Source organism: Muscardinus avellanarius (assembly GCF_963383645.1).
Source record: "Muscardinus avellanarius genome assembly, chromosome: 17".
Lineage (NCBI taxonomy): Eukaryota > Metazoa > Chordata > Mammalia > Rodentia > Gliridae > Muscardinus > Muscardinus avellanarius.
The window spans coordinates 51,422,928-51,439,235 of NC_137803.1; the positions used below are offsets into that span (position 1 = coordinate 51,422,928).

At 41.7% G+C, this 16,308-nt stretch overlaps 1 protein-coding gene across 1 annotated transcript in view; it reads right to left on the minus strand.

Moving 5' to 3' along the window:
• The window catches only part of TTC39C (tetratricopeptide repeat domain 39C), a gene marked incomplete at both ends in the record, with an annotated part of 99,574 nt that overhangs the window by 35,130 nt on the left and 48,136 nt on the right, over positions 1-16,308 (minus strand). Inside the window, 3 exons of the mRNA XM_080714458.1 lie at positions 4,553-4,721; positions 6,678-7,032; positions 15,365-15,479. Of these exons, the coding sequence (XP_080570584.1) occupies positions 4,553-4,721; positions 6,678-7,032; positions 15,365-15,479 (639 nt within the window). The remainder of the gene's footprint in view (positions 1-4,552; positions 4,722-6,677; positions 7,033-15,364; positions 15,480-16,308) is intronic.

Consider the following 16,308-nt stretch of genomic DNA (forward strand, 5'->3'; position numbering starts at 1 on the left):
CATCGACATCATCATTGTGTAGTGTGGTACTGGGATACTTCTGAGCTACACCCCTAGACCTACCTCTATTCTTATTTGTTCTTTTATTTTGAAACAGGGTCTTGCTAGGTTTTTAAGAATCTCGCTATGTTGCCAAGGCAGACCTCAAACCTGAGATTCTCCGGTCTCAACCTCTGAAGTACTGAGATCACCCCAAACCCAGCTGCACGGTGCTTTATCTAAGTGCATTTATGCTTTGTCCCATTTATGCTCATTTACTCAATTGTAATCTTTGAAATAAAATGTAGCAGTGTAGCTTTAAGGAAATCAAACTGATTCTTTAGCCAGCACATCGGAATTTATTGATTTTTATTTATTTATTTTTGTGGTACTGGAGATTGAACCCAGAGGCATTCTACCTCCAAGCTATATTCCCAATCCTTTTATATATTTTGTTTTGAAGCAGGATCTCACTAGATTACTGAGAGTCCTGCTAAGTTGTTGAGGCTGGTCTTGAACCTGCAATCCTCCTGTCTCAGCCTCCACTGGGAATACAGGCATGAGCCACCACACCCAGCTTAGAGATAGACTAATATTAAAAATTAGTTTTAGCCATGAGGCAAGGCCGGTGCTGGGGCCTCCGAGGCCGGGATCGGAGCCTGCCGAAGGGTTAGGCCGGTGCCGGGGTCAGCAACGCCCGGCTTCAAATTCACATTATAAAATTAAAATTATGATGTAATCCATGTAGTAACTTCCTGACAACAAATATATGTAAGAGAAAAACAGAAAAATTTCATGGGTCCCCTATGCTCAGTGAACATGCTCTCCTAAATGTTCATTGACAAGAGAAAAGATTTTTTGCATGCAAATGCCATATATTTTCATATGCAAATATATGGAAATTTAGGAATACGTAAATACTTATATAGTGTGGATTGTCCCTAGAGCTACACTCATACCCATTTTGCTTATCATGGGCCTAGCTTCACTGCCTGGTCTCAACAACAAGTTCTTTATCCCAAAAAGAAAAAAATAAATAAAAGAAAGAAAAATGACATTGACTTCCTAGGCTTAAGCACCCAGTAAGGCCAACCACCACCACCCTACCATTTCTTAGACAGTATACACCATGTGCTAGGCGTGGTGGAAATAGTTAATGCAGGCGGAGGGGAGAAGCAGATCTGTTAAAGAAATCCTCTTTCCATATGGATTCCAAATAGTCTCAAACAGTGAAGGGCAAAGAACATAAAAGGCTTGTTCATGAGATGAAAAGAAAGAGTGGGCCGCTGCACGCAGTTTGCAAATAAGTACAGGGAAATGGAAACTGGTTTGTGCCTCTGACTAGCGCTCACCCTGCACGAGAAGTAGTGCGTACCAAGCAGCTGTTCCAGTGGTTTGTCAGGTTCTGAGCCTCTAAGGAAACTCAGCAAGTGTCAGAGAATGCACCTGCTTCAGTGAGTGACAGACCACACTGTGTGTGCTCACAGAAAGATCTCATGGGGGCCGTTGCTCTCCTAAATGCTCACAGATTTAAAGAAGAAAAAAAAAAAGGGATTCTTTGCAAGCAAATTGAGCCCTGTGTGTTTTCCTAACCAGAGTCAGGGCTTTAGAGGCATTATAAAAAGCCTCTGACAAGAGCTCTATCACAGTGTCCCTGGGCAGAGTTCATCTGCAAAATGAAGGGTACCAGCACCTGAGACCCCCCCTGGACTCCTGCTTGGAAAGGTTAATGGAGTGCCAGTGTCTGGGCAGCTTGAGAATAATATCAATCATATTTCAAGAAAGCCCTAAAATCCATTCATCCTCTCTCTGGGCCTTTGAGAAGAACCAACAGAAACACTCCATTTTGCTTGGCCCTAATTAAGGCTACTCAACAAGAGCAGTAATAGATTTTTTTGTCCTTTTCCTTCAAACCCAAAGCCAGTTATGTAAGCAAGTTGCTTCACCTTGCAGGGCTCTGATCACGACTAAAAGGGAAGGAAGCTAAGCACGGTGGTACATGCACATGTGTCCCAGTCCTTGAGAGGCTGAGGCAGGAGGACCACAGGTTGTATGTAGTACAGCTTCAGTGATTGAGCAAGGCCCTCAGCAACTTAGTAAAATCCTGTTTGAAAAATAAAAAAGTAAAATAGGGCTGGGGTGTAGCTTATGCTCTTGGGTTAATTCCTAATATTACAAAAAATAAAAAATAAAAATAAATAAGAAAAGATACTTGCTAAGAGCTACAATGAGGACCATGCACTTCCCCAATCATACTTAGGGAACTCCTCTGCAGAGTGAGGCTTCCTTATTTCTAAACCATCCCAACAACAGTGAACCATCACTTGGTTTTGAGCATTACTCTGTCCCTTGCAAGAATGAAATTGTGGCACAGACTAAAACCAGCCCAAGCTAAGATGGGGGGGGGGGACCACGAGGTTTTAGTTGAACTATGAGTAAAGCACTTTTATTTATTTATTTATTTATTTATTTATTTATTTATTTATTGCAGTACTGGGGATGGAATCCAGGGTATTCAGCCTACAAGCTCCACTCCCGAGGTTTTAGTTGAACTATGAGTAAAGCACTTTTATTTATTTATTTATTTATTTATTTATTTATTTATTTATTTATTTATTTATTTATTGCAGTACTGGGGATGGAATCCAGGGTATTCAGCCTACAAGCTCCACTCCCAGCCCTATTTTTTACTCTTTATTTTTGAAATAGGGTCTCACTGAGTTGCAAAGGCCCTAAGTAGCTGAGGCTGTCCTGAAACTGTGACCCTCCTGTCTCAGCCTCCCGAATGCTGGAGCATTTTTAAATGAAAATTTACAAGCGGCATTTTTAAGTGAAAAATTATAAGCAGCATTTTTAAGTGAAAAATTAACTCAGCTTCAAGCAGGGCAAGAGGTAAGTCCCGACTTGTACATTTATGCTTATCGGCTTCAAAACACAATTTGATCCTTCATTCGTTAGTGGCGTGAAAGTGGAGAGCTCTAACAAACGCGTGATGCTACGGTACCTCCTTGACATCCTGCACAGTTTTAAGTTCTAGCTCCTCACTCCAGTCAGCAAATCGCTGCTGAACACAGAACCTAGTTCAGGCTGAAGATCGCTTATCTGAAGTGCTTGGGACCAGGAATATTTTGAACTTTTTTTTTTTCAGATTTAGAAATATTTTAACAAATGTGTGTGTGTTTCAGGTTTGAGAATATTTGAAGATAACATATGGAGATACGTTTCTGTATGTGATTATGAGTGGGATCAGAGATGAGACCCAAGTCTAAACACAAGGTGCATTTACTTTTCACAGAGCCTGACGGAACTATGTTATTATGAGAGAAAGAAGAAAAAGGGAGAGACACAACCAAAGACGCACAAACCTGAGTGTGGAAACAAAACTCAAAATAAAGGGACAAAAACAATCTGAACATGGGTTTAAATAATTTAGATCCTAGAGAGCTTCCTTTACTGTGTTCCAGTAATAAACTATTAGTCTACTTCTAAAATATATCTTTATAAATAAAATGCATATATCTTCATATACATACATATGTAGAAAGAAAGAGCTTAAAAATGAAAGAGATGCTGTTCGTATTTAAGGAATAATTTTATTAAAAAAATGACTGAAGTCGTATACACCACACTATGAAAGAGGGAGGTAGGGAGAGAGGGGGAGGGGAGAGAAGAGGAGGATCTATCCTGTACCTATCAAAGTATTCCTCAGCAAGAGTACCTCTAGAAGTATGCCCTGGGGTTTGTGGGAGCTGACTTCTGCCAGAGTGCCCGGTTAACTGAGCACAAAGTTAAAACCTCAAATTGATTCAATGATACTGCTGCTTAAGAAAATGGGTGGGGCATGGAGCCCCTCTTTTGATATGAAGGATGCCTCTCTTCTGTTTTATTTTCCTGCAAACCCTCATGCTCTGAGCAAGCAAAGAGAAGTGCAAGAGCAGCGGACGCCTGCGAAGGTCAGGGCAAGTTCTGGTTTGGAAGTGGACGGCCTGGGCTCTCTTGCTGGGGACCCCCATCGGTTCCCTGAAGCACTCTGCGATGCCTGCGTTCCTCCTCTATAACAGAGAGTGACGGTTTCATAATATCTATTTGCAGGATGCTCTGAGAAGCAAATGTGATTTTATGTATAATGCTCTTGGCACAGTATCTGGCCAAATTAGACCCATGAAAATGTGATAGAAGCTATTGTTGTGTCACAGTTGATGCTGCCCTGACATGTAAGGCAGTAACTTTTGTATAAATCAGTTGTTATCTAAGATCAATATTTAGAAATAGCTTATTTGTAACTCAAAGAGGGGAAAAACTGTATTTTGTGTTCTTCACCTAAGAGATTCAATAAAGCTCATGTGCCGTAAGCTTTGAGTTCACCAATCGTGTCTCGTTACCAAGGAGGGCTGTCACCCCTGCTTCACCCACATCCCCTGAGCAGAAGGCGGCTGGTGACAGCCCAGGTTCCTGAAAGCATCTTCCCCAAAAGTGACAAAACGAAAGCATTGCTGGGCCTCGGCAATATGCGCCCAAGTACATGAGAGAGATTTGATCATCAGAGGGTTTATTAAAAAGGAAGGCACTGTACCTCTAATCGCTGGATCCGTCCCTTGAAAAACATGAAGAGGGAAGAGTTTGGGTAGGCAGCTTCCTTTTTGAGCAGAATTTCCTTGGCTTCATCCAGGCCCGCTCTGTTATCGCTGCCATCCAAGGCGAAAAACGGACGGACCACAGTGTGGTACCAGAGGAGCGCCAGCCTGCAGGGGCGGGGACATCGAACAAAGAACTTCTCTTAGACGGTGTCCATTCTCAAAACTCAGTACGTGTTCTTCCGATTCACATTCTTTCCCCAAAACTTACTATGCTGTCCGCCAAAGAAGTCAACACGGAGCACGTTTTGGAAAACTAATAGTTTAGCACAGGTGTGAATCAGCAAACTCCCTCTGAGTGACGGCAAGTACGGCAAAAGCAGCACTTACACTTAGCTTTTTTTTTTTTTTTTTTTTTTTGGTGTGGTCCTAGGGATTGAACTCTAGGGCACTGTAGCTCTGAGCAACATGCCATCTCCATTTTATTTTCAAACAGCGTCTCAGGAGGTTGCTGAGAGTTTTACTACATTGCTCATTGCTAAGGCTGTCTTTGAACCTGGGATCCTCCTGTCTCCGCCTCCCAAGTACTGGGATTGCAGGTGTGCACCACCACGCTCATTTACGTTTTCTGAACCTTCTAGATGGGCCGCTGAAGATGTGGCGCGTGACTGAATCCTCCGCCTCAGCCGTCAGTGCACACGCTAGACACGGTGACAACGCGCCATGATTTTACTGCCTCCTCCTAGTAAAAATGTTTCCCTTTGGCAAAAAGAAATAGTGGCTTGCTCTTGTGTTCACAAGTATAAGTGTCAGAGTATAAGCGTCAGAGCCCCAATTGAGATTTAAGAATCCACAGTCACCAATTACATTAAGCTGAAATAGAGAAGTAAAGTGATACCCCTCCCCCAGTCCTTGAAAGTGCTGTTTAAAAAGCAAACAAGTAAATGAATTACTTAAAACGCTCTACTTCATACTCAATGAAGAAAAATGACATGTTAAATAAACTTAAGTAAACAGAACAGTCACTGCGATCTGCTTTCCTGAACAGACAAACATGTTTAACCAGCAGGTCAAACACTTCTATGTAAATGTATACTCCTAGTGTGCTCATGTATTCAATTTTTTATGGACAGCATACTAGTTTACATGATTAAATCCAATCATTTCCAATCAGAGATAAGCACAAAATAATATTAAGATACAAAGAGAGAAATGATCACAAGTTATAAATCTGTTAATCCAAATTGATAAAGAACCTACTGTTTATGTAACTTAATGAGTCTGGGAAGCACAGATTTAAAAAACTAATGATTTTTAAATATTAACTGATTAATAGTTGTTATCTGAACTTCTTAATATGGACACGAATAAAAATACATCTCACTAAGGTCCCCTGTGGTATCAGCATTATGTTTGAACATTTTTGACAAGTGGTAGTCATGTCACACAAAGAATAGCTGGTACTTGGTAAAACTGTTCAAATCACAAATAGAAGATTTTTGCCAAGTTGAAAAAAGGATCATATAGCATTTTTAACCAATGAGGAAATGGGTAAATCCTAGTTCCAGATAGTTACATAAACTTCCCACTCTCTCTTTTCTAAATAAGGGCCCACTGAGCTTCCACTGAGCAGTGTAACAGGACTCAATTCAGTGGTTTAGCACAAAATATCCAAACCACATGTAACAGACCAAGTGTCCAGCTAGGATCATCAAGGAAAATGATCCAAAGGGAAGATTCTTTACAAGAATGTGGCTTTCTGAACCACAGAAAAGGCTTATCAAATTCTCATCTCAAAAATCAGGATTATGAGTCTCAGTGACTGTGGTCAAAGTCACAACAATTGATTATAAAGTCATTGGAAGGTACACAAAAAGGGCACTGTACCTGTTTAAACCACAGGACCCGTAGACTTAAAGACAGAGCCCTGTTCTCTGACTAGTCAGTTTTAGTACCACCCTCTGCACAGAACACAGTCCTTAGAATTGCATTTAAAGACATCAGGCACAGCATTGTGTAACCCAAGCCAGCATTGCTCCCAAGGCTTCCTTTACAATCTTTGCTTGTCGTTACTTACTTTCAACACTATATTATCTACCAAAGCATTGCAATATAGCTACTCACGTAGCTAAAGGGGCCTTCATGTCCTTACTTTCGCTTGCATACACCAGTGAAGAAAGCCCCTGCAGGCGGTCTCCAGGAAAACCCAGCAGGTTGATGATTTTGAGCAGGTTTGGGGGCACCATGGATATGCAAAGGTGGAAAAGGCCATATCCAAAGCTCACGGCACCTTTCAGTCTGTTTAGGGACTCCTCAGTCACCCCGCCAGCCGCAGTGTGATTATCATTTGCAGCATCAGAGGTCAAAGGCTCTTCAGTTAGCTGCTTCTGATACAGCTCCTGAAGGGCGTTGATGTCCAGATAGCATTTATTGTAGATCTTCCAGGCTTTCCTGAGGATCCACCCACCCTTTATGTATGCTATAAAGAGAAGGGAGAAAAGCACTTAAAAACAGGCATCAAGATAATTGCATATTTTAATAATAATTATTAGACAATCATTGGAAAATTAAGCAAAAAATTTAAAAGCATGAAAACTATTACCTAGCATGGTCCCTTGCTTTCTTCTTGTGTGTACTTAGATACTCACGTGTTGCTGATCTCTATTCCATACGCTGCCTGACCATCTGGCAAGAACCGTGAGCTTTTTGTTGCTCACTGTACTGAGCCCCTCATACCATATAGTAGCTAGGGCACAGCATATAGTGTGTGGAGGAGGGAGGAAGGATGGCAATCATTTGAATCCAATTATTTTTCAGGTCTTCTGTGAAACCCTCTATTGCTTCTCAGAACTCTGATGGTGCTTCTGGATAAATTCTTTGTAAAAAAAAATCTCATAGCTGTCTACCTTGTATTTTCATTCCTCAAGAGAAAGTTCTTAATATAGTATACTGCTAAATTTATACCACAGGACCAAGCAAAGATTCTTGCCATAAAAAAAATCATACAAGCGAATAAAAAGGTTAATTAAAATTTACTGGCTAAACAAATGGCCAGTTTATTATGGGGAAAAAACACATCATTCATGTTAAATGAAGAAGTGCAAAGAATCCCCGACTCACCTAGACCTGATGCCTGTTGTGTGGATTAACGACACCTGACTAGGATGGCTTATTTGGTCTATGACAATGTTGACCTACTGCCTCAGCCTAGAGAGATTCAGTGAAGAGGGTAGCAAAGAATATATTGCTCCACACTGGAGGGTGAAATCCCATTATTTTTACTTATTTATTTATTTTTGGTACTAGAGATTCAATATAGTAGCATTTCACCTCTGAGCTATACCTTCAGCCCTATTTTATTTTTTATTTTGAAACAGGGCCCTCGTTACATTGCTAAGGCTGGCTGTGAATCTGTGATCCTCCTGTCTCAGCCTCTCAAGTAGTGGAATGACAAGTATGTGCCACCATGCCTGGCTGGAAAACTATTTTAAATAGTTATTTTTAAATTTCAGAATATACATACTATAAAATAAACTGAAATGTAGGCAAAACAAAGTTAAAGCACATGTGTGAAAAAAGATTTTGCCTTCGCAACTTACTATGCTCAACTGGACATTGAAATAGCTTCCCTGGGGACTTGCCCTACTTCTGGTCCCAAACACTCTGCCCTCTAGAGGGGGATTGGCCGCCACGTTACTTGCAGCAAAGAGCTCTGCAGGCTTTGGACCCCACAGCGCTGCATGGGGTTGGCTCCAATAAGCAAAGACACCAACCTCTCCAACACACCTCTGCGTGTATTCAAGAGCCGAGCAGTGCACAGACTTCGCCTGCCTCCCCTGAAAGGCGAGGTATAAATCATTCAGCCAGAGAGATCTCTGTGTCAGTGGCACAAGGCAGAGAGAGCAGGAAACTGCAGAACATATGCCAGACATAGGTTGCTGGACAACAGAGGGAAGACAGGACGTTTTGGTGTAGTTTTTGTTTTAATCTCATATGGGGTAGTAGAAGTCCTTCTGGGAAAGGACAAAAGTCACCCAGAAAATATCAGCTTACTCTTGGTCTTGGACTGGATTTTTTTTTTTTTTTTTTTTTTTTTTGTACTAGGGATTGAAAAAGGGGCATATTACCTCTGGGCTATGCCCCAAGTTCTTTTCTTGTTTTTTTATTTCAAAACAACATCTGGCCTTGACCCTGCAATCGTCCTGTCTGAGCACGCAGTGTTGGGACTTCAGGAGGATGCCATCACACCAGGTGAATTTTGTAATTTTTCAGACATCAGCCTCTGGTGAGAGTACCTACCATGGTGTTCTGCCTGTCACTTGTCTTACAATGATGCCAGCTAACTCTACAATGAAGGGGAAGTTCAGGCTGGCCTTTCTTGTGACCCAAAGAACAGACTTTTTTTTTTTTCTTTTGTGCTATGGGGGATTGAACCCAGGAACATTCGACCTCTGAGCTACACTCCAAATCCTTTTTTTGTGTGTGTGTGTGGTACTAGGGGTGGAACCCAGGGGCTTTTCTACCTCCAGGCTACACTCCCAGACCTATTTTATACTTTATTTGGAAACAGGGTCTCACTAAGTTGCTGAGAGCCTCACTAAGTAGCTGAGGCTGGCTTCGAACCTGTGCCTTCCTCCTGTCTCAGCCTCCCAAGTGTTGGGATGACAAGCAGGGTTTCTCCCAGTCCTGTTTTATTTTTTATTTTTAAACAGGGTCCAAGTTGTGGAGGACCTCACTAAGTTGCTCAGGCTGGCCATGAACCTGAGAACCTCCCGTCTCAGCCTCCCAAGTACTGGAATTACAAGTGTGCACTACCATGCCCAGCTCAAAGAACAGACTCTGAAGAACAAAAGAAGGTCAGTTCCTCAAGACCTTCACCCCATCACAGACCTCTACTAGACTCACAACTCCTCACAAAATTTCTTTCATGAATGGCATCATCCTCCATTTTTCCCTTTAATTGACAGAATATGCACCTACTGTGTGCTAAGCAGAGGTACCAAGTATCAGGGACACAGGGAACAAAAGGGACTTCATTCTTTATAACCCTGCCCAGGCACAGGATCATGGATCCCTGACTTTCCCAAAGGTTCAGAATCCCTGGTTCCCTGGGCAACCTCTATGATTAACTTATATGTCTGCTGGTTACAGTGTCTTCCTGAATTAGAATTTATCTGCTCAGCCTTTCTCCTTGCTAAACCATGAGTTCAGCTCAGGGCAGAGCTGCCTCTCATTCATCCTGGACTGCCAGCACAATCATCTCGCAGTCTGTGACACAGAGTAAGTGCTTGATATGTGCGGGGAAACGGAGGACAGCAGAGGACCCTGCTCTCCAGGAGCTGAAGCCTCACAGTTCAGGCAGACATGCAAATAGAAATGTAAATTACCGCATGGTAACTGCTCTGCGTGGCTAGCTGTGAGTAGAGGTGTTCCTGGCTGGGAGAGCAGTGGGAACTAAGGGCTGAAGCAGCCATGGGTATTCAGGGAGGAGGCAAGGAGTTCTGCTCAGCAGGATGAGACAGAGGAGGGCAGGAGCCTGGGAAGGGGGCCAGGTTCTTATATACCACCCAAGGAAGCATGGACTCTACCTTGTAACTGACATAGGACAGTTGAGTGTCTAAAATATGGGTGCAACAAGTCTCAGGAAAAAAGCTGCAGGCACAGTGCAGAGAAGGCAGCATGGAGAAGTGGGTGAAGGTACAAAAGGCTGAGCTCCATCCTGGGGCTAGTGCCACAGGACAGAGGGAGAAGCAAGGGGAAGTGTATTCCTTAGCTTTCAGGTGCTGTGACCAAAATACTTGACAAGAACAACTTAGAGAAGGAAAGATTTATTTGGCTCAGTTCCAGAAGTCAGTCCACAGTCAGCTGACTCCAAGGTTGTAGTGGCAGGGTGTGGCAGAGGAAAGCTGCTCCACTGAGGGACACACACACACACACACACGCACACGCACGCACACACCCCAGGGACAGACACAGTCCCCAAGGCCAGGCCCCCAGTGACTGACCTCCTCCAGCCCTACCCTACCCGCCTACAGTTAGCATCCGGTATATGAAACTAAAAACCCATGTGTGCTATGGAATGTTTCCTGAAGAGCTCGTGTGTTGATATTTGGAGTTAATATCACTAAGTGATGAGGCCTGTGATCTCGTCAGTGGATAAATCCATTCGAGTGGATTGACTGGGTGGCGATCTCAGCAGGTGGATCCCGGGGTGCGGCCCTGGTCTCCTTTGCTGGCTCTCCCTTGCTCCCAGCCTCCATGATGTGGGAGCACAGCCCTTGCTCTCTCCCTCCCTGCTCCCCGCCACCATGCCTGAGCACCACAGACCCGGCCTGCCAAGGTGTGAGCCCCTGAAAACTCCAGAACTGTGAGCAAATACATCTTCCTTCCTCCAAGCTGTGCAGGCAGGTTTATGGGGTCACAGCAGTGCGAGCACTGACCGAGAGCACAGCTCTGCTCCCGGTTCTGAGCCCTCACAGCTGTGCAAATCAACCTCAACCAACCCCCGCACCCTCCGCCCTCTCCCTGGAAAGGAAAGAAAACTGGCTGAGCATTCATTACGCCAAGAACACGAGGATGAGTTAGACATGGCCCCTAGTTTTAAATCCAGAAGGAAATAAAGAAAAAAAGTGATAAACTCAGGTGTGAAGTAACACACATATGTTTCTTTTCTTTTCTCTTTTTTATTTGGTACTAGGGATTGAACCGAGAGACATTCTAGCTCTGAGCCACACACTCAGCCCTATGTTATTTTTACTTTGAAACAGGGTCTCGTAAGGCTGGTAAGAGTCTCACTACTTGCTGAGGCTGTTCTTGAATCTGCTATCCTCCTGCCTCAGCTTCTCAAGGCATGTGCCACCATGCCCAGCCACAAATCATGGTTGGAAATAATTTTTTGTTACAAAGTATTACGTGTTCATTGCAAAAAAAAAAAAAAAAAAAAAAAAAGGCCCTTGGATCATAGAGTATCTTAAAAATACAAAGTAGTATGGAAAAGTAAAGACAGAGGACAAGGAAATTCATTATAAAAAAGTTCAAATGAGGTGAACACAAGAGGTCTTTAAAATTATGAAGCATTACAAGTTTTATAGTGACTCATCCCCTCCCAGAACTCTGGTCAGCATGTGTGCCCCGAGGTGCCTGCCAAGGAAGAGGAGGGGCGCTAAGAACAAATGTCTCCAAGGAGGAAGATTTTCTTCTTTCTTCTAGAAAATTTTCTAAAAATCTTCTAAAATGTTTTCTAAAAAACAGACCAAATTATGTATGTGCATGAACAAATATGTAGCAATGGACCCCACTATTATGTGCAGTCATAAAGCACCAATAAAAAATACATGGTTTCCAATAATAAATTTCAAAATGCAAACTGCTACTAAATATATTTATAAGGACCTGAGGCTTTTAAGCCTGTCAGAATTTCACTTCAAGCTGGCATGGCGGTGCATGTTTGTAATCCCAGTACTTAGGAGGCTGACAAAGGAGGATCTGGGTTCATGGCCAGCCTCAGCTACTTAGTGAGGCCCTCTGCAACTTAGTGAGACCCTGTTTCAAAATAAAAAATAAAGAATAGGGCTGGGGTGTAGCACAGAGGTAGAATGCCCCTGGGTTCCATCCCCAGTACTACAAAAAAAAAAAAAAAAAGAATTTCACATCATTATCAATATTACATTCAACAAATTATAAAGCTTCAGGACAAAACCAAAAAATATTATTAAGTATCTATGATAGCCAGGCATGGTGGTGCATGCTTATAATCCCAGTGCTTGGGAGGCTGAGACAGGAGGATCACACAGGTTCGAAGCCAGCCTCAGTTACTGAGTGAGGCTCTCAGCTACTTAGTGAGACCCTGTTTCCAAATAAAGTACAAAATAAGTCTGGGAGTATAGCCCGGAGGTAGAAAAGCCGCTCCACCCCCAGTATCTCAAGAAAATGAATAAATAAATAAATAAAGAGAAAGAAGGTACCAGGTCACGAGGGAGGAGAAGAGCACGTGCCGCCCTATTTAGGGGGGAAATATTAGAAAAATATTAGAAAATATTAGAAAAGCCCCTAGATTTCATCCTCAGTACCACAAAAAGTAAATAAATAAATATCTATGATAAATAGGATTGAATAATTGATTCATATCAAACTATTAGAAGAGTGGGTAAAGACCAAAAGGGCAATCTGTGAAAAAAAAAAATTTATGGATGAAATATCAACATAGGGGCTGAAGTGATGGAGGTGTGGCTCAGTGCTGGAGAGTTTGCCTCATATACGTGAGGCTCTGTGCTTCACGCACACACATGCACATGTAGGGACATGGGGATGCAGCTCGGTAGTAACGTATCTGCTTAACATGCTCGAGGCCATGGATGCAATCCCTAAACACCACACACACAATGATTAATTGGACTTAGAATAAGTTCCATCTCACTAATTGTAACAAAAAGATATGTGCAGCAAAGAACATCCAAATGTCTAAGCCGGACCGATTAAATTACGGCCTATCCCTAATACGCTATTATTTAAAATTATATTCTGAAATTATATTCTGAAAGTGAGTCCTAGGAAAAGAATTAAAATGCAATCCAAGAAAGGAAAGTATGATAAAGAATATATTAAAAAAAGAAAACAGAAAGCTGGGCGTGGTGGCGCACGCTTGTAATCCCAGCATTCGGGAGGCTGAGACCGGAGGATCGTGGTTCGCAGACAGCCTCCGCTACTTAGGGAGGCCCTTTGCAACTCAGTGAGATCTTGTTTCAAAATAAGAATGGAAAATAGGACAGGGGGTGTAGCTCAGAGGTAGAATGGCCCTGGGTTCCATCCCCAGTACCACACATACAGGTGTAGCTGAGAGGTAGAATGGCCCTGGGTTCCATCACCAGTACCACACACACACACACACACACACACACACACACACACACCCCAAAAAAAACAAACAAACAATAAACTGATTAACATAAAGAATAGTTTTTTAAGCAGAGACATTACAGATGATGACCAGATTTCTTTTGTACTTTTTACATTTTCAAAAATTTCCATAATAATATTTAGTAATTTTGCAATCAGAATAATTCCAAAAATAAATAATGTGATCTGACAGTTCTGAACTTGATCCAGGCAGGGAACATGGCCTGTTTTTACTCATTTAGCATAATGTTTAGCACATAGGATGTGCTCTGAACTATCTGCTCAATGGATCAGTGAATGCACAAATTCTGATAAGCTCTCACGCTTAAGCACACATTTTGCTTTGTCCTCTCTGGCTTAAGCGATCCTCCGGCCTCACTCAGCCTCCTGAGTGGCTGGCTACTCTTCCCTCTTAACAGATGACTTCTTAGCTGTAAACCTAGCTCCTTAGAAGAGTGCTCCAGCAGCAGGAAAAACATGTACAAAGTCACAGGAGAACCAGAGCTCCTGTCTTGACCAAAGAACACCAGGTAAGCTCCGCTGCTCTTTCACTTCGCAAGTCAGTGCGGAGGTCCAGAGGGGGGATTTTAAGTCCTTGCCTTAAAGGAAGTTCATATGTACTACGAGCTCTCAACCACATAAGTGAGATATTGAAAAAGTATTAACAGAGAGTTAAAGAAAAAATAAACGTGCCAAAGCAAATGGTAAAGGTATATCATAGGATATATTTCATAAAAAGATAAATTCTTAGGAAGCCCAAATTTTAGAGGTCAAAATAAATGTGAAATTCCACTTTTGACTTGAGCCAAATAGAAACAAAGAATCTTTAGATATGAGACAGACACTGAGACAAGAGAAAGAACAAGAGAGGCAAAAGAGAAAAACTGGTTTCTGATTGTTTAGAAGGACAAGTGTATGTGAGAATGTAACAGAAACAGGTCTTTCTTCATTTAAAATCTGAGAAAGAAAAATCATGATGTTTTTAATTGATTTCCTTTTAGAATTTTCACTTTTGCTATGTAAATGCTATACCAGTGTGGCAGGTTTCTCCTTTCAGGACATAGGAGAAACCTGACCACATAAGGAACAGAATTAGGTCGACTTTGTACACAATCTTACAGCAAGCTATTAGAGACCCAATTGAGTCCATTTCACTTGAGAAATTAAAGCTATGGGAGGCTGGAAAATACCTGTCTTAGACAAACAAAGAAATTAGTTTATAGCCCTTGTTCAAGGTTATTTCTTGCCAGTCATTCTAGTAATTTGGAACATCTTTAATGATCTTTGAAGATTTCTTTTTTTATTATTATTATTATTTGGCGGTACTAGGGTTCCTGGAAACCCTTTTACCTCTGGGCTACACTCCCACACACCTATTTTTTATATTTTTATTTGGAAACAGGGTCTCTTAAGCCAGCATGGCTGGCTTCGAACCTGAGCGATCCTCCTGCCTCTGCCTCCCAAGCGCGGGGATCACAAACGTGTCCCACCATGACCGACTGATGATTTCTTAATATATTTGAAATCATTAAAGAAGGTACTCTGGCCTTCAATAACAATTTCCTGAAAACCTTACATTTAAACCAGTCATATTTCACTTTAAATACTGTTATCATCATTTGATTCCAACAAAGACTCAGAATTATATATCTACACATATATAAAGGGACTACTAATTTCTTTAAGACAATTATCTTGAGACAATAGGATGAAACACAGACTTTGGTACTAAAACTACTCTGCTAAACACACATTAAGCACTTGTGGTTTCAATTTGCCAAGAAATAAATCAGTATCGTGACCCAAAGAGGTACCACATGTTTTCAAGGACTGAAATACAGGTAGTTTTAAAAAAGAGTATTAATCAATTTTGTCTGCTGAATAGCAAAAGCCATTAAAAAAATGCTTCCGCCTACCTGACAGTTCTTGTTTCACAAATGAAAGCACAGCCAGGTAAACCTGACAGTCAGCTATGATTATCTGCCTCTGGAGCCGATCAACCATGGACGGGGTAGATTTTCGAACATCAACCTGTTTGGTGGAAACAGAGCACACACATAAATCACAGAGAACAATATTCCCTCCAAACAATCATTACTTTATGGAAAACAAGAATTTCACACTGGAACTGTGAAACATGGTAGTCACTCAAAGCCAAGAGCAACTTTATGCTAGAAGTCTGGTAGTTCCAGATTCCTTTTAAGTCCAGGTTCATTAAGAATGCAATGCCAGCCAGGCGTGGAAGCCACAGCTGTCATCCCAGTACTTGGGAGGCTGAGACAGGAGAATAGCAGGTTCAAGGCCAGCCTTGGCAACCTAGTGAGATCCTGTTTTAAAATAAAAAATAAAAAAGGATGGAGTGTAGCTCTGAGGTAGAATGCCCCTGGGTTCAGTCCCCCATAGCAAGAAATGATGCAAAACAGTAACAACAAGACAATAGAATATTAAAGAACATTAAATTCAAAGATAACAGTCTAAGCAATAAAGAAAGAATTCATGAGACAGCTGCAAATCAACACAGTACTTCAGAGATGCTTCTTTAAAAAAAAAAAACAATGTAATTTCTTATTTATCCAAAATAAAAATTGTTAAAGGCACAATACATTTTCTAAGTAGATAACCTGAAAAGTCACTTTATAGTAATCTGTCTTCAGGCAGGACTAATATAAAGATGCATTCTATTGGTGCATGGAACTGAGATGCGAGGGCTGGAAGATTACATTCCCATTGAGAAAAATACACACTGGAATTAAAAGTAATCTCTGAATAAATAAAAAATTGCACTTGAAACTTAAGTCAGATAAGCAAAAGTAAGCAAAAAGTAAAATCACAGCAGGGCGTGGTGGCGCAAACTTACACA